Source organism: Myxine glutinosa, chromosome 6 (assembly GCF_964187855.1).
Source record: "Myxine glutinosa chromosome 6, kmMyxGlut1.1, whole genome shotgun sequence".
Taxonomy (NCBI): Eukaryota; Metazoa; Chordata; class Myxini; order Myxiniformes; family Myxinidae; genus Myxine; species Myxine glutinosa.
This window is the reverse complement of record NC_136266.1, coordinates 83,172,475-83,197,707: the sequence shown is the minus strand read 5'-3', so window position 1 is coordinate 83,197,707 and position 25,233 is coordinate 83,172,475. Positions and strand designations below refer to the sequence as shown.

Here is a 25,233-nt window from a genome sequence, read left to right as displayed (position 1 = left end):
TTTATTATTTACTTTAGTTTGATTATTTAGGTTTGACACCTTCTTGTCCGGTTCGGACAAGGGGGGGGGGGGGGGGATTTCGCCGGTATGGCGAATACACGCTCTCGTTGCGAGGCGTTCGAGAAATTGACACGTAAGCATGCATTCGCATGTGTTCCGCCCGAAGGAGCTCCTACTGAGGACATTATCCTTGCCGTGGGATCCATCATAGGAGACGGTAATGTTCGTGCGGCGTCACGAATGAACCAAAAATTTGTTGTCTTCGTGTCAGAAGAAAAACTCGTCCATGACGTCGTTAGTACCGGTCTAACCATAAAAGGGGGCCATTACATTACGGTATCCCCTATGGATACGCCGGCGACCAAGATAACAATATCCAACGTCCCACCATTTGTGCCAGGCGAGAAACTCCTATCTGTTCTGTCTCGTTATGGAAAAATTGTTTCCCGAATCTCAATGATCCCGCTCGGGTGTCGCAGTGATCGTGTTAAACACGTGATGAGCTTTAGGAGGCAGGTGTACATGATCCTCCCGGATCGCGGAGCCGATACAGGTTTAAATATATCCTTTAAAGTATCGTTGGATGATCGAGAATACCACATGTATGCTTCCTCAGCCTCCTTAACTTGCTTTAATTGTGGAGAATTCGGACACGTTAAAAGATTCTGTCCTAGGGCCGCTTGTCCGAAGTGTGGTGAACCGGGACATAACGAAAGGGCTTGCAAAAAGGCCAATCCCTCCACCGCGCCTTGTGACACCCCGACCATGCTCGCTGACACCCGGACCGTATCTCCTGTTACCCCTACCGTACCTTCCGTCACCCGGACCGTATCTCCTGTCACCCCTACCGTACCTTCCGTCACCCGGACCGTACCCTCTGACACCCCGACCGCACCTTCGGACGCCCGGACCGTACCTTCTGACACCCTGACCGTACCTTCTGACACCCCGACCGTACCTTCCGTCACCCGGACCGTACCCTCTGACACCCCGACCGCACCTTCGGACGCCCGGACCGTACCTTCTGACACCCTGACCGTACCTTCTGACACTCCGACCGTACCTTCTGACACCCCGACCGTACCTTCTGACACCCCGACCGTACCTTCTGACACCCCGACTGAGTCGTCTGTCACACCGGTGCTTTTCGATTCCAATGTGACGACACCCACCGATGCGACTGACACAACTAGCATTGCCCCCTTTCCCGAACCCATGAACGAAGAATCCACAGTGTTTTCTAAAAAGCGAAGAGCACCAGCGCCAAGCAGTTTCGCTGGTGCTGCAAAGAAGGCGGTCATGGGCGGCACCATTTCCGGCGCACACGTGTCCGAGTGCCCCTCTGACATTCCCTCACTAACTGAGAACATGGATACCGTTGCCAATGACACCAGTGAGTCTCATTATGTAAATGAGCCAAAAAATAAAATTTGTACCTCTCACCTGGAAGTTTCCGAGTGCGAAACCTCCAGTGAAAGTATTACCATTTCCGAGCTGGGAAATGGTTTTCCGCCTGCCCCCCCTTTAAATACCGAGCAGACTAAGGATTCAATAAACGCTCCCACTGTACAAACGGGGCCAGCAAATCTGAGTTTGCCGGGATCTCAAACCCAAGCTCCGACCCCAGAAACAAATATCCACCAAAGTGTTAACGAGTGCCCTCGGGAACACCTTGAGAAACTTGTGAAGGTGCCCCCAGACAAGACCGCGGGGGCAGCGGGTAATACCCCAGATCCCGACGACATGTTATCTGACGTGTCTGAGTCCGAAGATGACATTGAGGCAACCGCGCTGTCACAAACAATGACAGGTCACTCGCAGGTATCCCCTCAACTCGTTCTTACCTTCCTTAACGAAACGTATCGTCACCGCAACATTGTCATTAAAGACAATTTCCCTGACTTGGCTGCATTCATGTGCACCGCAAAGTCAATAATCAAAGCGCGTGAGGATTTTGACCTGACGAAATCTCAACTCCACAGGTTAAGAAAGTTTGTTACCCGAGCAGGTGCAGAGTGTTCCCAAGCACAGGGCGATTTCATTACCACGGAATGAAAAACATTTCCTTTGCGACCTTAAACATGAATGGTGGGGGTGCAAGCCACCTCCGTCAGGCCCAAGTCAAAAACTTGTTTGACCGTAAAAAGGCAAATGTTCTTTTACTACAAGAGACCCACATCACACCTAACGTGGAACATGACTGGTGCCAAACTTTCAAAGGGCAATGCTATTTTAGCAATCTGTCAGCCTCATCTGCCGGGGTTGGGTTTTTTCTAAAGCCAGGTCTAGCTTTCGAGTCTTGTCATTTTCAGGAAGTCATAAAAGGCCGGCTTATTTCCCTCCAGCTTGCACATCAAAACTTCCGCTGTACCATTTTCAATGTGTACGCACCTAGTGAGAGCAGGGACCGAAAGGCCTTCTTCACTTCCATGGTAAACCACCTGAAATCAGTTGATCTCGATCAATGTGTGTGCATTGGTGGTGACTTTAATTGCACCTTTGACCCTCCGAAAGACAGAAACTCGGCAGAACCCCACCCTGAGTCCCATGCGGACCTATCCCGTTTCTTTAAGACGGCCGGTCTACTGGATGTTTGGCGATTGCACCACCCCAACACAGTCCAGTTTACCTGGTGTCGATGTGCCAATGGCCGGGTGTCTTCGGCAAGACTCGACCGCTGGTACATAAATGTACCCTTTAAGAACGTCGCGGCCTCGTCAGGTTGTTTTCCGTCATTGTTTTCAGACCACCATATGGTAACCTTAGATCTTTCTTTTCCTCGACCCACATGCAGAAATAGTTACTGGAAGTTTAACGTTAAACTTTTAGAGGACAGTTTATTTACAGACTCCTTTCGTGATTTCTGGGTTGAAATGAGTACTAAAAAATCTTCTTTCTCCTCAATTAGCCTCTGGTGGGATAACCTAAAGGCCCAAATTCGAGTATTTTGTCAACAATTTAATTCGCACTGTACCAATGTAAAACATATCACGATGGCTTGCTTGGAAGCAGACATCTTAAGGTTAGAGAGCAAGTTGGCCAATGAGAGCAACCCAGTGAACTATCGGTTGCTACTCGAGAAGAAGGCCCAATTAAGGGATTTGATCCATGAAAAAGCAGCGGGCACACTAGTTCGGCTAAGAATACAAAATATAAAGGTTTCAGATACCCCAACTAAGGCTTTCTTTCACCTAGAAACTATAGAGAAACCAGCACGACTCATATCTTCGGTTTTGGACCCAGGGGGGAACATCCTAACAAATCCGAGTGATATAAGATTAAATATAATTGATTTCTTTTCTGAACTTTTCAAGGCCAAAACAGTTTCTCACGAAATGATGAATGTTTTGACCTCTCACCTTCCTTCCGTGGCTGAGGCCCAACGTCTGGAACTGGATGCTCCAATTACCCTTCCAGAGCTATCCGGTGCACTCGCTGAGATGGAGTCGGGAAAAGCCCCTGGCATCGATGGCCTACCGGCCGAATTTCTTTCGGCATTCTGGGACATTTTGGGCCCAGAGCTGCTCAATGTTCTGGATGCATCTCTTTTATCCGGAGAATTACCGCTCAGTTTTAGAAGAGCAGTACTCTGCCTGCTACCCAAGACTGGCGATCTCCGACACCTGTCAAACTGGCGTCCGATCTCGTTGTTGTGCACGGATTACAAACTGTTTTCCAAGGTCCTTGCGAACCGGTTGAAGACAGTTATCGGGGACCTGGTGTCACCTGATCAAAGTTGCGGCATCCCTGGCAGATCCATCTATGACAACATATTCCTAGTCAGAGATTTGTTAACTGGTAAATGTGTTAAAGAGGATTTTGGATTGGTGTTTCTTGACCTGGCAAAAGCCTTTGATAGCATTGATCATGAGTTTTTGTGTCATGTGTTACAAGCTTGCGGGCTTGGCACAAATTTTAGAGCCTACATAGCTTTGTTATATGCAAACATCTCCAGCCTGATCAAAGTTAACAACGAATTTTGCCCACCCATAAAGGTTCAGAGAGGGGTAAGGCAAGGTTGTCCACTTTCAGGTCTATTATTTGCCCTCGCCTTGGAGCCCCTCTTAATCGCCCTCAGAAAGGATATCCCTGGACTTGCCCTTTCTCCAGGACACCCACCTTTGACCCTGTCAGCTTATGCCGACGACCTGTGTGTCATTATAAAAAGAAAATGCGACAGTGACGCCATGGCAAAGTGTTTGTCGGACTTCAACCTTGCCTCATCATTAAGGTGTAATTGGGGGAAAAGCAAGGCTCTGTGGATCCCCTTTCCAAAAAACGACTTATCTATGCCACCGTTATTACCACCACCTCCCCTTCCTGCAGAACTAGTGTGGGCAAACGATGGCATCAAGTATTTGGGCGTCTTCCTCGGACCTCCTCAGTATGCCCAGAACAATTGGGACAGGATCATTGACCAGGTAGACGGGCGTTTGAGCCGATGGAAAAGAGCTCTACCCCACCTGTCCTATAAGGGTCGCGTGCTAGTTGTCAACAACCTCGTCACTACCCTTTTGTGGCACCGGTTCATCTGCCTGCAACCACCGGAGGTTTTGCTCCAAGCTATCCAGAGGAAACTGGTGGATTTTTTTTGGGGAGGCTACCACTGGCTTCGACCCAGCGCCATATGTTGTCCCTTGGCCGAGGGTGGTCATGGCCTAGTCGATGTGAAATGCCGCCTGTTGGCCTTCCGGCTACGCTCCATCCAACGCTTGCTGTATGCAGAACACCTACCAGGAAAGCCCTTAGCCTGCTCCATTCTTCAACGAGCTGGGAGGCTCGGATACGGACAGGAACTTTTCCTGACCAACCTTCAACACACCGATACATCTCTGCTCCCAGTTTTTTATCAGAGCCTCTTGAATGCCTGGCAGGGCGTTTCGATAAGTCGCCAAACAGACTCGTATGGCACTAACATGTATGCACATGAGCCTTTATTTTTCAACCCACTTTTCCCCGATATCCCGAGGAGTCGCGACTTCTGCCAGCATTTTATAGCGGCCAACATCCTGAAAGTGTGTCATCTCCGACACGACTCTGGACAGGGATGGAAGCCTGCGAACGAGCTGGCGGACCTAACAGGTGTTCGGTCCAGGAGGCAAATCGAGAATATACTAAGAGCGGTGATCCGAAAGGGCCACCAGCTAGGCCTACATTGGACGCAGGACATAGAGGTCGAGCCCACAGTCCCAAAATTAGGGGTCACTTTTACCCCAAACGAGCTGCCCCCCATGAGCGCAGGGTCACCCCCCTTCCATGGCATGAGCAGCAAGAGTATCTATAGGTCTTGTGTGAAACTTCTTCTTGGGGACCCACCTCTAGCTGGGGTTACCCGGTGGAAAGGACTCTTGCCTCCCGGTCCCCCCTCTGAGCCTTTATGGGATACAATGTATGCTGGACTTATTTCTAAAAGAACAGGTGACCTTCAGTGGCGTTTGGCCCACTGGATTGTTCCTTCCAATGCTGTCATCCGTTTTTTTTCCCCCATTTCCGGCTGTTGCCCCTTTTGTCCGGCGAGGGAAGATTTGCTTCATGCTTTCATTAATTGTGAAAGACTTTCTCCTTTGTTTCATTGGTTAAATTTTATTTCCCATAGATTGCAGGTTACCTTTTCCTTGAAAGCTTACATCTTTGGCTTTCCTCCCAAAAAGGGAACCACATCCATTGTATTCGGGTTCCTAACCGCTACTGCTAAACTGGCCGTATACCTGTCGCGGAAGGCGAAGCTGGGCGGCAGACCCATGCAGGAATGCAGTATCATGGTGTTCTTTAGTTCATTGGTGTCAGCAAGGCTCAAGCTTGAATTTGGCTGTGTCCAAACGGCAAACGACCTTGCTAATTTTGTTGCGACTTGGTGTGTTGGAGGGATTTGTGAGGTCCAGGAAAACAAATTGTTAATCTCCGTATAATACAGTGCGGGTGTTTCTTATCGTGTGCTGTTTTTTTCTGGCATTTGCACCTTTCTGTTGCTGGGTTTGCAGTGCACCGTTTGTTTTTTTCCTTTCGGGATTGCTATGATTTTACTGATTGCCCTGATTGATTGCTTTTGGTGGTATTCTTGTTTTATACTTTTATAATAAAAAGAGCTTAAAAGTCAAAGTCTCTCTCTCTCTCTCTCTCTCTCTCGGCAGGTAAGTGGTCTTTCTGTATTCTACCGACTCCTCTCCAGCCTTGCTCCCCCTGTTCTGTCTGTGCTCTGTCCCCCCCAATATTCCTGCAGGACGCACAAGATCTGCCAGCAACCGTCTTATGGTTAAACTGCCAAAATCAAGACTCTCTGCTCACCGTCACTCCTTCATTCCTCTTTTCTCCGGGCTCTGGAACAAACTCCCCCACTCTCTAAAATCCCTCTCCTCCCTCCAGGTCTTTAAAACAGCTGTTCACCACCATCTCTTATCTTTCCCCATCCAAAACCTTGATATTTTCTACCCCTGTTAAAACACCCTAAATCCACCTCTTTAAATCCCCAACTTATTTCCTGAAATTCCTAGAAGTGTTAATTTACTTTATACCGTATACCCCACCCCCTTCCACAGATCTACCGATGCCCCTGTTCTCATCTGTTGTTGTGCATTTGTGCTTCCCTCTCTCCCCCTCTTGTCTCCCGCTCCCTTCGTTGCATGTTTTATGTGTCTGTGCATGTTTTCATGTTGAAGGCTCTTACACGAGTCTCGATTCTGTATACAAAAAAATAAAAAATAAAAAATAATAGTAATACAAATAAAGATATATATATATATATATATATATATAGAGAGAGAGAGAGAGAGAAAGAGATATATAGAGTGATAGAGGGAGATAGAAAGAGATAGAGATAGAAAGAGATATCGGGAGAGATAGATATATATAGAGCTATAGAGATAGAAAGAGATATAGGGAGAGATAGATATATATAGAGCTATAGAGATAGAAAGAGATAAAGGGAGAGATAGAGATATATAGAGCTATCGAGATAGAAAGAGATATCGGGAGAGATAGAGATATATAGAGCTATGGAGATAGAAAGAGATATAGGGAGAGATAGAGATATATAGAGCTATCGAGATAGAAAGAGATATAGGGAGAGATAGAGATATATAGAGCTATGGAGATAGAAAGAGATATCGGGAGAGATAGAGATATATAGAGCTATGGAGATAGAAAGAGATATCGGGAGAGATAGAGATATATAGAGCTATAGAGATAGAAAGAGATATCGGGAGAGATAGAGATATATAGAGCTATGGAGATAGAAAGAGATATAGGGAGAGATAGAGCTATAGAGATAGAAAGAGACGTGGGGAGAGATAGAGATATATAGAGCTATAGAGATAGAAAGAGATATCGGGAGAGATAGAGATATATAGAGCTATGGAGATAGAAAGAGATATAGGGAGAGATAGAGATATATAGAGCTATAGAGATAGAAAGAGATATCGGGAGAGATAGAGATATATAGAGCTATGGAGATAGAAAGAGATATAGGGAGAGATAGAGATATATAGAGCTATAGAGATAGAAAGAGACGTGGGGAGAGATAGAGATATATAGAGCTATGGAGATAGAAAGAGATATAGGGAGAGATAGAGATATATAGAGCTATAGAGATAGAAAGAGATATCGGGAGAGATAGAGATATATAGAGCTATCGAGATAGAAAGAGATATCGGGAGAGATAGAGATATATAGAGCTATCGAGATAGAAAGAGATATCGGGAGAGATAGAGATATATAGAGCTATGGAGATAGAAAGAGATATAGGGAGAGATAGAGATATATAGAGCTATAGAGATAGAAAGAGACGTGGGAGGAGATAGAGATATATAGAGCTATGGAGATAGAAAGAGATATAGGGAGAGATAGAGATATATAGAGCTATGGAGATAGAAAGAGATATCGGGAGAGATAGAGATATATAGAGCTATGGAGATAGAAAGAGATATCGGGAGAGATAGAGATATATAGAGCTATGGAGATAGAAAGAGATATCGGGAGAGATAGAGATATATAGAGCTATAGAGATAGAAAGAGATATCGGGAGAGATAGAGATATATAGAGCTATGGAGATAGAAAGAGATATCGGGAGAGATAGAGATATATAGAGCTATGGAGATAGAAAGAGATATAGGGAGAGATAGAGAGATATAGAGCTATGGAGATAGAAAGAGATATCGGGAGAGATAGAGATATATAGAGCTATAGAGATAGAAAGAGATATCGGGAGAGATAGAGATATATAGAGCTATGGAGATAGAAAGAGATATCGGGAGAGATAGAGAGTTGCAGTGAGATGTAGTGATATATAGAGAGCTATAGAGAGATTAACGGGTGCAACAATACCTGATATAATGGAATATTGAAAACACAGAGACAGACATTGATTTATGGTTTTAAGGAAACATGATAAGATAGAAGAGGTAAAACATACTCTGAGAAAAGGGAGGATGTGGAGACAGGAAGTGAAGATCTTCACATGCATGTTGGTTTTCAAGTTGCAAAGCATCTCGTTTCATTCTTTAAAGTTTCTATCAAAATAACCCTTGGTGATGCCGCAGTAACATGTAAACCACTGGCTCTTTTGGAGAATCCTGCTGAGTTCGTGTAAGGCCCTAGTCACACCGGTCCTGCGACCAGGTTACGACCGAGCTGCGACCGAAAAATGTTGGAATCGCGGGCAAATCGTAGAAAGAGCGCGCGACTGGTCGCAGAGGTCGTGGGTGATCGCCAGAGCAAAATCAGTCGCAGCAAGGTCGATGGTCATGTTCAAAACTTCTGACCTGTGATTCCAAATTGTAAGAGGTCGCAGACAGGTTTTACATGGTCGTACCACCAGTCGCGCATGGACGCACCACCAGTCGTGCATGATCGCGGGTCAAGTAGTCACATTGGTCGTGCTACTGGTCCTGCCACCTGACGATTGGTGGTGCCACCTGTCGTTCGACCTCACGATCGGTAGTGCGACCAGTCACGACCTGTCCCGACTGGTTGCATGACCTTACGATTGGTGGTACCACCAGTCTTTAGCTCGCAGCTCGCAGTCTTTAGCTTGCCAAGGCTGTGCGCGTTTACCTCAAGCACTACTACAACAACGTCGGCAGTGTCCCATGGCAGGATAACATGATCTCGGAACTGTTGTGTGAATGTTGGAATTTTGATATTTTTTGGAGATATGTGTATCATATATTATATGCTGTGTGTATGATCTATTTTTGCATATCTATTTTGCAATGAACTTGTACAATAAACATGCTATTTCATGGTATGTCAGGAGAAAAAGTAATTATTAGTTGTCTTTATTGTGTGTGTATGGTCTGAGTAATAAATGACTGGTTTATATTACAATGGAAAAAAATATTATTTTAAATAGAAATTAAATGAATACATGTATACACAAACAAAGTTCTTTGTCAAAGTAAAATCACCAGTCTTAAGAGCAATCACAGTATGCGATCGCAAATGGAGATCGTAGCAAACATTGCAGATTGGTCGTACCTCGGTCAAATTGCCACCAATCGCACGATCCAGAAAACGTACGATCCAGTGTGACTGAGGCTTAAAGCAAAGAATATAAAATAAAATACCAAATTTTTTTTTGTTTGTTTCAGGAAGTGTTTAAACACAATTTTGAGCCATTTAAAAATCAAAAATATTATTACATTTCTGCACTAATATGCAAAGTCTTTACATACTGTGTCAATTAGATAATTTATATCCGCATTGATGATTCTGAAAACTTTGAAGATGATTCATGAACGTCATTGCTTTCTTGTCATTTCAGATGTGAAAACTTTGAACAAAACCTTGACTGTCTCAGTTAAACCTTTGCCTGATGGTAAGCCTCAGCCTTCCACACAAAGTTTTGTATTGCCATCATTTCTCTTTGTCATTTCCATGTTCATTTATTTGAAGAGGCCATTTGAAAATTTTAAATGAAAAATGGAGGGAAGGTGTGAGGATGGAGGGAGTTGAGTGGGATGGAGGGAGGTTTGTACCTCAGGACCATCTATTTATTACGTACATGTGTTGGGTCATGATTAATGATAAGATTGTATTTTTGCATTGCACGCTTATTGTGTTTAATATGTTTATTGCTTTTTAAAGTACACTTTTATAATTTACATAATTTAAGGTTAAATTATACATTGATAAATGAAAGAATGTTTTATTAAGTAAATTAATTTTCCATTAAAGTATTTTCTTGAGAATTTTAAACCAAAATAGCACTCTGAGTAAGTTCGTAATGCTACAAAAATGCATGATAATGGTAAGATTAAATACTTTCTCTTTGATTTAAGCTTTGTAATTGCATGTGTTGAGCCTGGTGTTGGCTTAGCGGTTAGGGTGCCCGCTTGGGATCCTCAGATCCTGGGTTCGAATCCTGGTCAATCGCTGAATTAACGCCAGGGTGGTTGACTCAGCCTGTCATCCATCCAAGGTCGGCAAATTTAGTACCAGTTCACTGGTAATTCCCTGTGTGTCGCAAGAGGCGACCAACAGGGTTGGTGGCAGGAAGGCATCCAGCCATAAAACATTGCTTCAAAAAGGGGACCAAGGTCCCCGAAAAAAGGCCAACCCCATGCAGGGAAAAATGCCCTCTAAAGGTGGTCACAATTGCATGTGATGCTCTGGCAGTGCAGGATTAAATTGTGGACATAAAATTGCAATGCGCATAAGACGACATAAGATAAAACATCTACCACCTGCTGCATGAGATGTTATCACCCGCTAACATCCCCCACAAACCATGGGAAAACTACTCACTCCTCCTGCAGCTACCCAGCATTCCTGCACGAGTACTTATGTGCAGCGTGTCCTGGGTTTCAATCATTCTTCTCGTTCTGCTGCCTTTACCTGCGTTTGCCTCTTACTCCGCTCATTGATCAAACATGGTGGGTCTGGGCATGAGTGATGCGGGTGCGGCTACGAGCGAGCAGGGGATGATTTGACCGCTTCAAGAAGTGGTACGATCTCCAACGTGAAACCTTCAGCCAGGTGAGCGTGCCTCCTCCGGATCAGGATGCAGCCAAAACGTTCCCTGCTCAACTTGCACAGCTCATCAACGAGAAGGGTCCCTGCCAGAGGCAGGCAGGCAGCTCTCAATCTTTGATTAAGATTTTATTTTTCATGAAGGTGTATTTACATGTAACACAAAGTTTTAGTTTCTTATGCAAAATGCCTAAAATATCAAAGGTTTTAGACTCGCGCAGAGTTGAAAAATGCAAAATGTATAAGTGAATATATAATATTAAAATGAAAATGGCCTTTTATGTTGTTTGCAAACCTTAAAAAGTGTTGAATATTACAGTCAACATGATAATCATTTGTGCTTATGGTCCTTTCAGGAAGGCAAGCATTGTTGTTGTTGTTGTTATTGTTGTTGTTGTTTATTTCACAGCTTCTCTCCTTATGAATGTGCTGTGGGGTGTGTTGACCTCCATCATGTTGATGTGTTTCTTCCTTCTTCTGTTGAGTCATATCTTCTCGTAAGTTTGGGGATAGGGGGTGAGCAGGGGCTCTTCAGGTTTCTTGGTTGTACATCGAGTTGTATCAGAATTTTAATATGTATATTAAGTTGACATGAGCTGATCTGCATTGTTTGATCATTGGATCATGCAGTCACTCATGTAAGGTTGTCAAAGGTAATACAATGAAAGTCTCCACATTTGAATTGGCTCATTATATCTGTGATGCATCCCATTTTATTTTAGTAATCCATCTCTTTATTTAATTTGTGAAATTGCACTCTCAAGTAAGCATCCATGTTCTATTTCATCTCTTCTTATTTAGGATCCACTTTTTAATATTACCCTTGGTTTCATAATCTCTTGTTAGGATCTATCCATGTGACATCACCATGTCAGGGCAAAGTCAGCTTGCCAGCCAAAGGTAGCAATGGAGGTTTAATGTTCTCATAATAGTAGTTTAGACAACTGGCTTAAAGCCATTTCTGAACTATTTCTCTTTGATGCAGTGCATCTTGTTGAGAGCTGAGCATTAGGTCTTTTGTCATATTTTACTCTACCAGACACAAAATCAACTTACCGTCTTGGGTGATTTTCGAAGGTGGACAGAGTTTGTTTTCAGCCCTGTCTGTTTGTCTTTCTGTTTGTTTGTCTGTGAGCAGGATATCTCAAATGGTTATGGATGGATTTGGATGAAACATGGGGAGAGGTTGGGTGTGTGAGGATAATTAATTAAATTTTGGTGAAGATCCGAATCCGGATCAGATAATTTTTTAAGTGATTCTTCATTATTGAGTAATATGGCTAAAAACGATATATAGTACGACATCTCAAAGTTATAGACAGATTCGGACAAAACTTGGTGGACAGGTTGGGTGTGTGACAAGACCAAAAAATCGAATCGAATTTGTTGAAGATGCGAAACCAGATCCAGATCCAACCTATCAGTGGGATACAAAACGTAAGCTGTTCAGCCAGGTGGAGGTACGCGCTCTACCGAGTGTCGTTTTTGTTGAAATTGTTACTCTGGAAATATTAACATCACACTGTATTGAGTCAAGTTTGAAAAATGAATAAGCTGCACGAAATCATTTGCAGATCACTCGTTCACAGTTCTCCAATAGTCGTTTATTTAATGCAATTATTTATATTTGTATTTTTTTATAATCAAAGTCTAACATGACATTTGTATTTCTCCCCCAAATACCCTCAGGAAACGTTGTCATTCCAACAGAGGTATGCTGGGTGAGAATTAAGTATTTTGCGGTTTGGAGGGTGTGGGGGAAAAGCACTCAGGTTCTTAAGTCTTTCAGACAAAATAAATTAACAACAAGTTAAAGAAGTTGTGATTATCTATGATTCAGGGACTCTTTACTGTTAGTGAAACAGGAAAGATTTTCTAACATGTACCAACTTTCTAAGAAACAGGAAAGAACAACTTCAGCTCATAAATTTAACCATGTCCCCTGTACTTTCAGGGGCCAAAGTCTAAATCTCCTCTTTCCTGTTTGTAACAAAGTATTAGAGTTGAACTCGGAGTAAAGTTGTGCATCATGAAAAGATATGAGATTCCAATCTGAGATTTTCCCCCAATATCCCAATCAAAGCAAAGAGGACAACTTATCAAAAATGGAATAATAGCGTTATTATCCGGATCTGCAGTTTTTACCTGTCTTGGTTTATCTGTTACTGTGTATTTTTATTTAAAACAAATTATGAAACATTAAAAGAACTCTGTTGATAAATTTATGATGTGTGCTTCTGTTAGGTACTGATGAACCGCAGAGACCATCAGACGTTCGCTATTTTACCTGGTGAGATGAGAATGGGGTCACTCCAATTACTTTGTTAAAATATTATACATTCGACTTGTCGTTTTATGTTGCGAACATAATTGGATTCTTTCATGGAGGGTGTGCTCTGAGTCATATTTTTTATTAGGAAATTTGGGACCTTCGGGAACATTTTATTGTAGTAGTCCTGGTCATACCTGCCCTCCTCCCCTACTCCCCATTCCCATTTCAATATCAGGGTGGAGTGAGCATGTGCAAGATCTGTATACTGTATCCAAAGTGTCTCATACCCTCTGGGTCATTAATGGTAAACCCCGGCAAAGACCACTTGGTTATTTGATCTGCACATCTTTGGCAAAGTTCAAGTTGTTTTTTTTGTGTGTACAAGATGGAGGCTCGTGGAAGAGCTAACATTAATCACAAAAAACAAACTGACACATAAAACATATAATAAAGGGAGTGGGAGACAAGATGGGGAGAGAGAGGGAAGCACACAGCAGAGAACAGGGAGGGATAGGGCTTGGGGAGAGGAGGTATGGGCAGGGAGGGGGGGGGGTGGTGGGAGAGGTATAAAACACATGGACATAAAACACATGCACCAGGAAAGAAGTCGGTATTTAAAAAAATTGGATCTGGGGTGAATTAACGGAGGTAGAAAAGATCAAGATTTTGGATGGGAGAAGATAAGAGATGGTGGTGAACAGTTGTTTTAAAGACCTGGAGAACTCCAGAGCTCTAGAGGCAGAGGCAGGAGAGGCAGGAGAGGAGAGAGAGAGGAGGAGAAAGGAGAAAGAGGCAGGAGAAAAGAGGAATGAAAGAGTGAAGGTGAGCAGAGTCTTGAATTTGGCAACCATAAGAGGGTTGCTGGCAGATCTTGTGCGTCCTGCAGGAATATTTGGGGGACAGAGCACAGACAAAGCTGGGGGAGCTCGGCCACAGAGGAGTTGGTAGAAGACAGAAAGACCACCAACCTGCCTGTGGGGAGTGAGTAAAAGGCCCTCGGAGTTAGCTTCATCGCCGGAGAGTCCAATGATTCTGAAAGCCTTGGTTTCAACAGCGTGAAGACGAGGAAGGTGTGAGGCAGGATCACCAGCCCAGAGGGGAGAACAGTATTCCATTGAGCTGTGTACGTAAGCCTTGCATGTGGTGAAGAGCTCAGGTGTGCCAAGGAAGGACTTCGCATGACGGAGGATGCCCAATCGGTGACTGGCTTTGGAGGCCAGCTTGGAAATGTGGTTTTCCCAGGAAAGATCATGGCAGATAGTGAGACCCAAAAGCTTGAGTGACAGAACTTCTTGGAGAGGATTGTTCAGAAAGTAGATGGGAGGGTTGTCCAGTCGGACTTTTCGGAGAAACATTGTGAGAGTGTGAGATTTGTCAGGATTGAAAGACATGTTCCACTTGTTTGACAAGTCTGTGATTTTGTCCAGGTCTACAGAAAGTGAGGAGGCTGCAGACTGCCGATCTGAGGGATGAGGTATGCAGCGGCAGAGAGGAGTCATCAGAAAAGAGATAGAGAGGATTTTCAAGAGAGTCAGAGAGATCATTGATGAAGACCAGAAATAGCACAGGGCCCAGAACACTGCCTTGGGGAACTCCAGCCTGAACAGGAACAGGAGATGAGAGAAACCCATTCAGGGCCACACGTTGACTACGACCAGAGAGGAAGTCCGCAAGCCATGCGTGGAGATTTCCCTGGATACCATAGGAGGAGAGTTTGGTGAGCATACCTGGGTGCCAGACCGTATCGAAGGCATGTAATATATCAAGGGAGACATCTCTGATTTCCTGTTTGGCATTGAGGACCTCCATCCTTTGTTGAGACAGCAGAAGCAGCATGTCCAGAGTACATTGACCTGGTCTGAAACCAAATTGTTGATCAGAGATCAAGCAATTGGATAAGAGGAATGATTTGATATCCAAAGCAATGATGGATTCCATTACTTTGTTGATAATTGGGAGCATGATTGGTCTGTAGTTGCAAGGATCTGTTTTTGCACCTTTTTTGTGTAAAGCGGTAATGTTGGCTGATTTCCAAGCTGATGGCAGATGACCTTGAGCAAAAGAGAGGGTGAAGAGAACAGAGAGGTTGTGAAAGCGTCAGAGCAGGATTTTAGGACCCGTGGGCTGATGCCGTCTGGTCCAGTTGCAAAATCAGAGTCGAGGATTGACAGAAACTTCTCCACCTTGTCAGGAGAGAAGGACACAGGCAGGGTTCAGGAGCAACTGGGTGCGGTGGGTACAGAGAGAGAGAGAGAGAGAGAGAGAGAGAGAGAGAGAGAGAGAGAGAGAGAGAGAGAGAGAGAGAGACGGGTTTGGGACACAAGCTTTTGAGGCAAACACAGAGTTGAGGCATTCAGCTTTTTCACGTGCGGAGTCAGCTGTGTAGCCATTTGATGCAAGGGAGGGGATGGAGAGGGAACAAACATCAGAAACCGAGTTGTTAGTGTGTACTGTGTGTAAGTATGTACTGTGTGTTTGTAGGCATTATGAGTCTAAGATAAGAGCTGAAGGATTGGCTATTAAACGAGAGGATAATGATTACATCTCATTTTGGAGTGCGTTAAGTGGAGAAACATCGAAACACACCTCAACTGTCGATGGGTGCTCGGGTCCAGCTGATGTTATTGCCATGTGGCAAGACTATTGTACACCGTTCCTTTCCTTTGCCCTCTCCATGCGCTACATAACGTCATTGCCGGGCACCGAAGGGGACCCGACAATGACGTGTGCTGAAAGGGAGTACACTGTTTTCACTCCAGTTGTTTGTTTGTTTGTTGTACACCGCTCCATTCCTATGCCATTGCCAGGCACCGAAGGGGTCAGGCAATGATGCACGCTGAAAGGGAGTACTCAGTTTTCACTCCGGTTGTTTGTTACTTGGCAAAATTTTTAAAATGTTTTTGCAAGTATATTGATCACTCTGGTTTGTGTGTGTGTGTGTGTGTGTGTGTGTGTGTGTGTGTGTGTGTGTGTGTGTGTGTGTGTGTGTGTGTGTGTGTGTGTGTGTGTGTGTGTGTGTGTGTGTGTGTGTCTTTAAATTATTTATGTTTAGGAACAACCGATATTGTACAATTAATTGTGTGTGTGTGTGTGTGTGTGTGTGTGTGTGTGTGTGTGTGTGTGTGTGTGTGTGTGTGTGTGTGTGTCTGTGAATGAAAGAGAGGGATAGAATTGTGAGGAACAGAAATGAAAAAACGAGATGTGTGTTTGTTTGTCTGTCCGCTCACTTATACTTGCCTACAGGTCACAATTTTAACCCGATCTTCACGAAGCTTTACCAAATGGTAGAGTTTGTCGTCCGACAAAATCCTATATATTTTTTGGGGTCAAAAGGTCAAAAGGTCAACATAGGCCAAAGGTCAACCACTTTTTACAAATTTCTAAAATCCTCAATTTTCATCCGATTGACTTGAAATTTGAATGGGATATACACATAAGTTAACTGAATTCAACCAACAACTATTTTTGAGATCAACATAGGCCAAAAGGTCAACATAGGCCCAAGGACAACCGCTTTTTCACATTTCTAAAAGCCTCAATTTTCATTCGATTGACTTGAAATTTGAATAGGATTTTCATATCAGCCAACTGAATTCAACCACCAACTATTTTTGAGGTTAAAAGGATGCTCTACTGAGTGTCATTCCACTTTGTTATGTTTTTCCAAGTGTTGCTCTATGAGTGATCTTTCATTTGTTTGTTTGTTTGTTTGTCCGGGCGATATTTCAGCCATCCTTTGAGCTAGGAAGCTGAAATTTCGGCACAATAGTGAGCAAGTGCTTTGGCAAAACGTTATTTTTTGTTTTTTGATTCATCAATTAATTGATTCGTTATTTAATTATTATCGATTAATTAAGTACTTATTTATTTCCTTTCTCATCTGGGCATTATCTGAGGCACCTTTCGAGCTAGGAGTCTGATATTTGGACACGACAATGACCTCGTGATTTGGCTGTAAAGGCTATTTTTGATTTATTGATTAATAAACTAATCGTTTAATCATTTAATTATTCGATTAATGACTTAATTAATAAACATTTTAAACGTTACAGATCGGATGAAATGGTGGTGGTTTATGTATTCTATTAGCCAATTGATTAAATATTTAATTTTTTAATGATTATTATTTATTTATTTTCATTATTAGTCATTTATTTATTTTCTTTCTCATCTGGGCAATATCTCAGGCACGATTTGAGCTAAGAAGATGATATTTGGATACAATAGTGACCAAGTGATGGGGCTATAAAGGATATTTTTCATTTTTTGATTCATCAATTCATCGATTGATTATATTTATTGATTAATAAATTGATTATTTAATTTTTTTTATTAATGACTTATTTAATTAAATATATAAAAGATACATCTTCGGATGAAGCACTAGCAGTTTAGTTATGCTTTTAGCCAATTGATTAACAAAATATTTTATGATAGTCTTTTATTGATTTTAATTATGCAATTAATCAATCAATTATTGTACACCTCTCCCTGCTAATACAGTCTCTGAGCTGCACGGCGGTATTGCTGTCGCGCTGGAGGATATCTAATTATTTGGCATGGGGGCGGTGTACTTTGAATGTATCTGTACTTGTTTTAGTTCTTTGTTTAATTCTGGGCAGGCACAGTGACACTATCGATCCTAACAAACAAGTTGACTGTCGTGGAAACACTGTATGGCTCACTTTCTGCTGATCATGATAATGTTTCTAACATAATAAATTAAATTGTTGTTATTGTGAGATATATGAAAACAGCGTCATCTGTTTAAATACTACTGTTGCAACCTGTATTGTTCAAATTTGTGGAGCAATTTTGTTCAGTCATCCATGTGTAAAATCACTGTCTGCTATAACAATCCCTTTCGATGGTTGTTGGGCCTTACTAGCCAGCATAGCTCTTCCCAACTTTTTGTAAATCATGAGGTTGAGGGAGCTGCGCTCCAACGCGAGTCGAAAGAAGTGACGCGACCAAAGACGGAATTCGTCCGAGTTGCTTTATTAAAACAAAACAGCTCAGGTATTCTGACAAAAGCCCGTTTATCGGGCAGCAATATATATACACATTTATGTCGGGAAGTTTGCCCGGCAAAAGCTATACCGGGCATGCCCGGGTGTCAAGGGCGAGCCTTGGAAAGGCGAGTCTGGACCTGCCCGGGCGTGTTTGGCTGCGGCCTGGCAAGTCGAGGCTGGGCGTGCCCGGGCGCTCTGGACAAGCACTGGAAAGGCGAGAGCGGGCATGCCCGGACACTCTGGGCGAGCCCTGGAAAGGCGATAGCGGGCATGCCCGGACGCTCTGGGCGAGCCCTGGAAAGGCGATAGCGGGCATGCCCGGACGCTCTGGGCGAGCCCTGGAAAGGCGATAGCGGGCATGCCCGGACGCTCTGGGCGAGCCCTGGAAAGGCGAGAGCGGGCATGCCCGGGAAAGACGAGACCGGGCGTGCCCGGGAGGTTCGGGCGTGCCCGGGAACAGTGAGTCCGGGCATGCCCGGGAGAGGCGCGTCTGGCCCTGTTCTGGCCGGTGCAAGGCGATTGTGTGCATCCCAGCGGTAACCGCTACACACGCCCCTCCAGAATCGACCTGCACCGGCAGGGTCAATTTAAGGGGGGTCCGGATGACCCGGCCGAAGCGACCCCTGGAGGGTCGTGGGGAGGGGTCCGACGTGGTGGTGGGTGGTCGAGCGGGGGGAACTGTGGACGGGGGGGCGGCCTCGCCGCGGAGGAAGGGCCAACCGTGGTGGTCGGTCGACGTCCATGTGCGCCGGTTTGAGGCGGTCCACAGAGATCCGGTCCGACCGGCCGCCAACGTCGACGACAAAGGACTTGGCGGCCGGAGTGGCCCCCGGTGCGCGTCATGACGCACAAAGACGTACTCCGCTGTGCGAAGCGCCGGGGGGACATAGGACTGGGGGCCACCATGGCGGGACGTTGGCACGGGGGCAAATCGGGGGGCGGCCTCCTGGAGGTCCGAGCGCTGGTGTGCGGCGGACCAGGGACTGGTAGCATTGGGCACGAACTCGCCCGGGATGCGGAGCGGCTGGCCGTAGACGAGCTCGGCGGCGGACGCCCGGAGGTCCTCCTTGGGGGGGCCGTGCGGAGCCCCAAAAGGACCCACGGCAGCCGGTCGGTCCAACCGTCGTCCTGAAGGCCGGCCATGAGTGCGGCCTTCATGGAGCGGTGAAACCGCTCGCACAACCCGTTGGCTTGGGGGTGGTAGGCTGTGGTGCGGTGCAGCGTGACCCCCAACGAGCGGGCGACCGTGCCCCAAAGTTCGGACGTGAAGTGTGGGCCGCGGTCGGACGAGATGTCCGCCGGTGCGCCGAAGCGCGCGACCCAGGTGGCGATGAACGCCTGTGCCACGTCGGTGGTGGTGGTGGTGGAGGTGGAGGTGAGGGGCACGGCCTCCGGCCACCTGGTGGTACTGTCCACCATGGTGAGCAGGTGGGTGAACCCCCGCGATGGGGGCAGGGGACCCACCAGGTCCACGTGGACGTGGTCGAAACGCCGTGCAGGCACGGTGAAAGGTGCCAGCGGGGCCTGGGTGTGGCGGTGGACCTTGGCCCACTGGCAGGCCGTGCAGGCGTTGGCCCAGTCGCGGACGTTCCGTCGAAGGCCGTGCCAGACGAAACGCGCCGACACCAGCTTCTGAGAAGCTTTCCGGCCCGGGTGAGAAAGGCCGTGGATGGAGGCGAAGATGCGGCGCTGCCAGGAAACGGGCACGATGGGGCGAGGCTGGCCCTGGGAGACGTCGCAGAGCAGGACGGTGCCCGCGAAGGGGATGTCGGCCAGGCGGAGGCCCGTGTCCCACTCCCGGAGGGCCTGCACCGAGGTGTCGGTGGTCGGGTCGGCCGCCATGAGCGCGAAGTCCACGCCGAGGTGGACCGCGTTCGCGCTGGCCCGAGAAAGACAGTCGGCCACAGCGTTGTCTTTGCCGGCAATGTGCCGGATGTCCGTGGTGAATTCCGACACGGCGGAGAGGTGGCGCTGCTGGCGGGCCGACCACGGCTCCGTGACTTTGGCCATTGCGTAGAGCAACGGCTTGTGGTCGACGAAAGCCGTGAACGGGCGGCCCTCCAGGAGGTGTCGGAAATGGCGAACGGCCAGGAATAGACCGAGCAGCTCGCGGTCGAACGTGCTGTATTTTAACTCGTTCGGCCGGAGCTGCCGGCTGAAAAAAGCGAGTGGCTGCCAAACCCCGTCCACCCATTGTTCATGGACGGCGCCCACCGCGTAGTTGGAGGCGTCCGTAGTGAGGGCGATGGGCGCGTTGAGCACCGGGTGAGCCAGCAGCGTTGCGTCGGCGAGGGCCCGTTTTGCGCTCGCGAAGGCCGCGTCCATGGCCGCGGACCAAACGATGTCATGCTTGGCCGGCTTGCCCCGGAGGGCCTCGTAAAGCGGCCGCATGAGCTGAGCAGTGCGGGGCACGAATCGGTGATAAAAATTCACCATGCCGAGGAACTCTTGTAGGGCCTTGATGGAACGGGGACGCGGGAACGTGGTGATGGCCTCGACCTTGGTCGGCAGCGGCACGGCCCCGGTCTTGGTGATGCGGTGGCCCAAAAAGTCAACGGTCGTTGTGCCGAAGTGGCATTTGGCCGGGTTGACAATTAAGCCGTGCTCGCTGAGGCGACCGAACAGTGTTCGGAGGTGGAGGAGGTGCTCGGCGCGGGACGTGCTGGCGACGAGGCTGTCGTCCAGATAGACGAAAAGAAATGGCAGGTCGCGCAGCACGCCGTCCATTAAGCGCTGGAACGCCTGGGCCGCGTTCTTGAGGCCAAACGGCATCCTCAAAAATTCGAACAGGCCGAACGGCGTGATGACGGCCGTCTTCGGGACGTCGGCCGCCCGGACAGGTACCTGGTGGTATCCCCGTATCAGGTCAATTTTGGAAAATATGACCCGTCCCGCCAAACGGGCGGAAAAGTCCTGGATGTGCGGGATCGGGTACCTGTCGGGGGTGGTAGCGTCGTTGAGGCGGCGGTAGTCGCCACACGGGCGCCATCCGCCCCCCGGCTTTGGCACGATGTGCAGTGGTGAGGCCCACGCGCTATTGGAGCGCCGCACGATGCCGAGGTGCTCCAACGCGTCGAACTCGGCCTTTGCCACGGCGAGCTTGGCCGGGTCGAGGCGGCGGGCCCTGGCGTAGCCCGGCGGGCCCGTACTGGGTATGTGGTGCTCGATCCCATGCCGCACTGCGACGGCCGAAAACGTCGGCCGTGTGAGGGCCGGGAATTCCGCGAGCAGGCGAGCGAACTCGTTCGCCGTCGGGAGGGCGCACGCCAGTTCGGTCGGCGTGGAGCTGCTCATCGTGCACGCCAGGGAGCTGAAGGTCTCGGCGTTGACAAGGCGACGACGTTTGACGTCGACCAGCAGCCCGTGCGCGCAGAGGAAGTCGGCGCCCAGCAAAGCCATAGGGACGCAGGCGGTCACAAAGGTCCACTGAAAGCGCTGGCTGCCGAAGCAGAGGGTGACGTTGCGCGGGCCGAAAGTGCGTATGGCCGAGCCATTAGCAGCGACCAAAGAGGGGCCGCAAACGGCGTCCCGCCTGTCCTGCTCGGAGGCGGGTATGACGCTCAGTTGGGCGCCGGTGTCACAAAGGAAACGCCGCCCGGACGCTTTGTCCCTAATAAAAAGCAAGTTGCCCGAGTGGCCGGCGCTCATGGCTGGGAATGAACGCCGGCCCGGCCGTTTCCCGACTTGCCGAAAGTGCACGGGGGTCGGCACGTCCGAGCCTTGTGTCCGAACCTGGCGTGGTAATAACACCACGCCTGGTCAGGTGGAGGCCCCGGCCGTCGTGTCGGAAGCGGTCGGTGCGGCGTGGCGGCCACCAGTTTCACCGGCAGTTCGGCCTCCAACCGCGCAGGGCGCTCGGGCGTCGTGGGCGTCGCCTCGGACGGCGGCAGGCTCCAGGTAGCCGCGCCGATGTGTTGGCCCGCCGAGGAGATCTTATCGGCTTCCCTGGCGAGGGCGCGGGGATCGGTGATTGACGTGCCAGCCAGGGCGAGGCGTACCGGTGAGGCAGCTGGCGAAGGAACAACTCGCGGAACAGAAAATCCGGAGAATGCTCACCGAGCAGCGAGAGCATATAGTCCATGCGCTCGGACGGGCGCGTCTCGCCGAGCTCGGGCAGGTCGAGCAGGCGCCGTGCGCGTGCCGCCGGTGAGAGGGCGAAAGCGTCGAGGAGGAGCGTCTTCAGCGCGTCATACTTGTCGGCAGCGGGCGGGTGCTCGAGGAGGCTCAGGGCGCGGGCCGCGGTGGCGGAACCGAGCGCTGCCACGACGTGGTGGAAGCGGGTGTCGTCCACGGTGATGCCTCGCAGGGCGAACTGGGAGTCCGCCTGGGTGAACCAAACAGCCGCGTGAGCCTCCCAGAAGGTAGGCAGTTTAAGAGTCACTGCCGTGTCCATGTCGGTAGGTCACCAGTGAGGGAGCTGCGCTCCAACGCGAGTCGAAAGAAGTGACGCGACCAAAGACGGAATTCGTCCGAGTTGCTTTATTAAAACAAAACAGCTCAGGTATTCTGACAAAAGCCCGTTTATCGGGCAGCAATATATATACACATTTATGTCGGGAAGTTTGCCTGGCAAAAGCTATACCGGGCATGCCCGGGTGTCAAGGGCGAGCCTTGGAAAGGCGAGTCTGGACCTGACCGGGCGTGTTTGGCTGCGGCCTGGCAAGTCGAGGCTGGGCGTGCCCGGGCGCTCTGGACAAGCACTGGAAAGGCGAGAGCGGGCATGCCCGGACGCTCTGGGCGAGCCCTGGAAAGGCGATAGCGGGCATGCCCGGACGCTCTGGGCGAGCCCTGGAAAGGCGATAGCGGGCATGCCCGGACGCTCTGGGCGAGCCCTGGAAAGGCGAGAGCGGGCATGCCTGGGAAAGACGAGACCGGGCGTGCCCGGGAGGTTCGGGCGTGCCCGGGAACAGTGAGTCCGGGCATGCCCGGGAGAGGCGCGTCTGGCCGTGTTCTGGCCGGTGCAAGGCGATTGTGTGCATCCAGCGGTAACCGCTACAAGGTGATATATTTTCAAGAATTGCTCAGGAAGTCAGCATATAGCTTTATAAACCATATCGTTCTCATCGACAACATGCTCATAAATTAATTAATTGTTGGTGGGCTTAGTGCTTCATCACTTGTGCAAAGGTGGGATAACCTCCTTTTTGTGTAATACTAATAATATACAGTGATTATTGATGTCTGGACTTTGTGTCTGAAATAAATTATTATTATTATTATTATTTCCCTTCACCTTCAAACCTCCTCTCTCTGAACCTGTTCACATTGTTTTCTCCTCCAGGATGACTTTGATCATTGCCATAATGTTTGGTGTTCCAGCTTTTCAACTTGCTCGTAACCGAGGCAAGGTAGGCAGATAGACCTTGTACGGTGACAGCACCCCACCCATGCCCTGCACCCAGTGCCCATCATGCTTTGCCCACCTACGCAATGCATTCAGAATGAAATACTCTCCGTGACAACTTGTTTCATCATATCTTAAGATATTCTTAACCATTCCTTCGCTGATCGACTGCAATGTAGTTTTTTTTTTTCACGAATCCCTGCCTTTATTTCTTGTCAGCTTATGACTGTTACAGGTGACCAGGACTACTGCTATAGAAATGATCTTTGTGCCTGGAACTTTGAAAATATCAGGTAATGCCCACTATCAATGCCGCAAGATGATTGTTGCAACTTAACTGCAAAAATGCCCGACTTAAAACAAACCTCGTTTTGCTTTTATTTTTCCAAATAAATAAAGAAAAAAAAGAAATAATTGCACAAAAATTGTTTCAGAAATATGAATTAGTTTTAGTGGAGTTGTTTGCAGACACCAGAAACTGTTTGCAGATTGCGCTAAAGTCTAAAGGCATTACTATACAATCGATCTGCTATACTACCTGACAAGCACTTCGGTATCTTGTTTGTACGGACTTTTTAATTTTTTTTATTTCTGGTCCTTTTCTATGGACAATTGTATTATATTCCAGTGTGCTTCTTGCTATGAGAAAACCTGGTTTGATGAGTCATTATGATTCTCAAAGTTCTGATGAAATATAAGTTCCTTTTCAATAAATTAGTCACAAGAGGAATAGAAATGGCAACTTCTGTTGTGTCACAGGAAAAACGTTGTTGAACTTGGAACGTAAACGTTTGTGGAAATGTATCGCTGCTTCTAAAGCGAGCAAACTTCCAAGGTGATCCAAAGAGTTGCAAGCTTTGAATTGAGGCCATGAGATATTTATCGAAAGTTTCTGAAGAATTATTATTTTTGGACTTCCAATTTTTGGGTTGTGGGTGTCAATCCAAATTTATATTTTGTAGTGCAACATATATCAATCATGATACCAATTTTTGGAAAAAACAAAACTGCAGATTTTATATTCACCATCTGTGTGTGCTGTTTATATTTGTCAAGGATAAGGAAGGTATGATGTAGTAATCATTGATATCTGTTGCACAATACAATTTAAATTTGGTACGTGGATGAAAAGGAAATTATTAATTTGATGGAATGGGCTGAATAATTTGTGGTTATATTATTTTTTTACTTCTAGTTGGTGGACGAACCAGTGTCTCTGAGATTATACACCCCCTGTGAAACTTTGAGAAACTTCTTTTGTACATCTCACATGTGCATGAAAGTAAAGTTGAAGGATTCGTAAGGAGTCCCAATTTCTGTTTGTAAGGAATTTATTCCCAATGGAGTGTGGAATATTTATGGAGTGCGCTCAGAATGTCCTTTGACAGCATTATCATCACTAACTTTTAAGACCGTTTAAGGTGTCACGGTGAAGCAAATTGACAGAAAGGTAATTATACATTGACAGAATCAACTGAATAGTTTGTGGTTGTATTACTTTTTAACTTCCGATAGGTGTGGCACCATTGACTCTGACGCTATACACCACCTTTGTGTGCAACAAAAATGCACACAACTCGAAATTGTGTGAATATTGATCTTTTTAGACCTCTGTGTGCACTGTCCAGACCCAAGAGCT

At 47.2% G+C, this 25,233-nt stretch overlaps 1 protein-coding gene across 6 annotated transcripts in view; it reads left to right on the top strand.

Moving 5' to 3' along the window:
• Positions 1 to 25,233, top strand: part of LOC137430021 (SID1 transmembrane family member 1-like) — a 105,781-nt gene that overhangs the window by 24,821 nt on the left and 55,727 nt on the right. For 4 of the 6 annotated variants that reach the window (XM_078780066.1, XM_068120479.2, XM_068120481.2 and 1 more), the window contains exons 8-13: positions 9,759 to 9,812; positions 11,376 to 11,463; positions 12,656 to 12,687; positions 13,211 to 13,256; positions 23,532 to 23,598; positions 23,814 to 23,887. In XM_078780066.1, the coding sequence (XP_078636192.1) occupies positions 9,759 to 9,812; positions 11,376 to 11,463; positions 12,656 to 12,687; positions 13,211 to 13,256; positions 23,532 to 23,598; positions 23,814 to 23,887 (361 nt within the window). The remainder of the gene's footprint in view (positions 1 to 9,758; positions 9,813 to 11,375; positions 11,464 to 12,655; positions 12,688 to 13,210; positions 13,257 to 23,531; positions 23,599 to 23,813; positions 23,888 to 25,233) is intronic. The other 2 variants (XM_078780067.1, XM_068120480.2) reach the window with 1 other exon arrangement.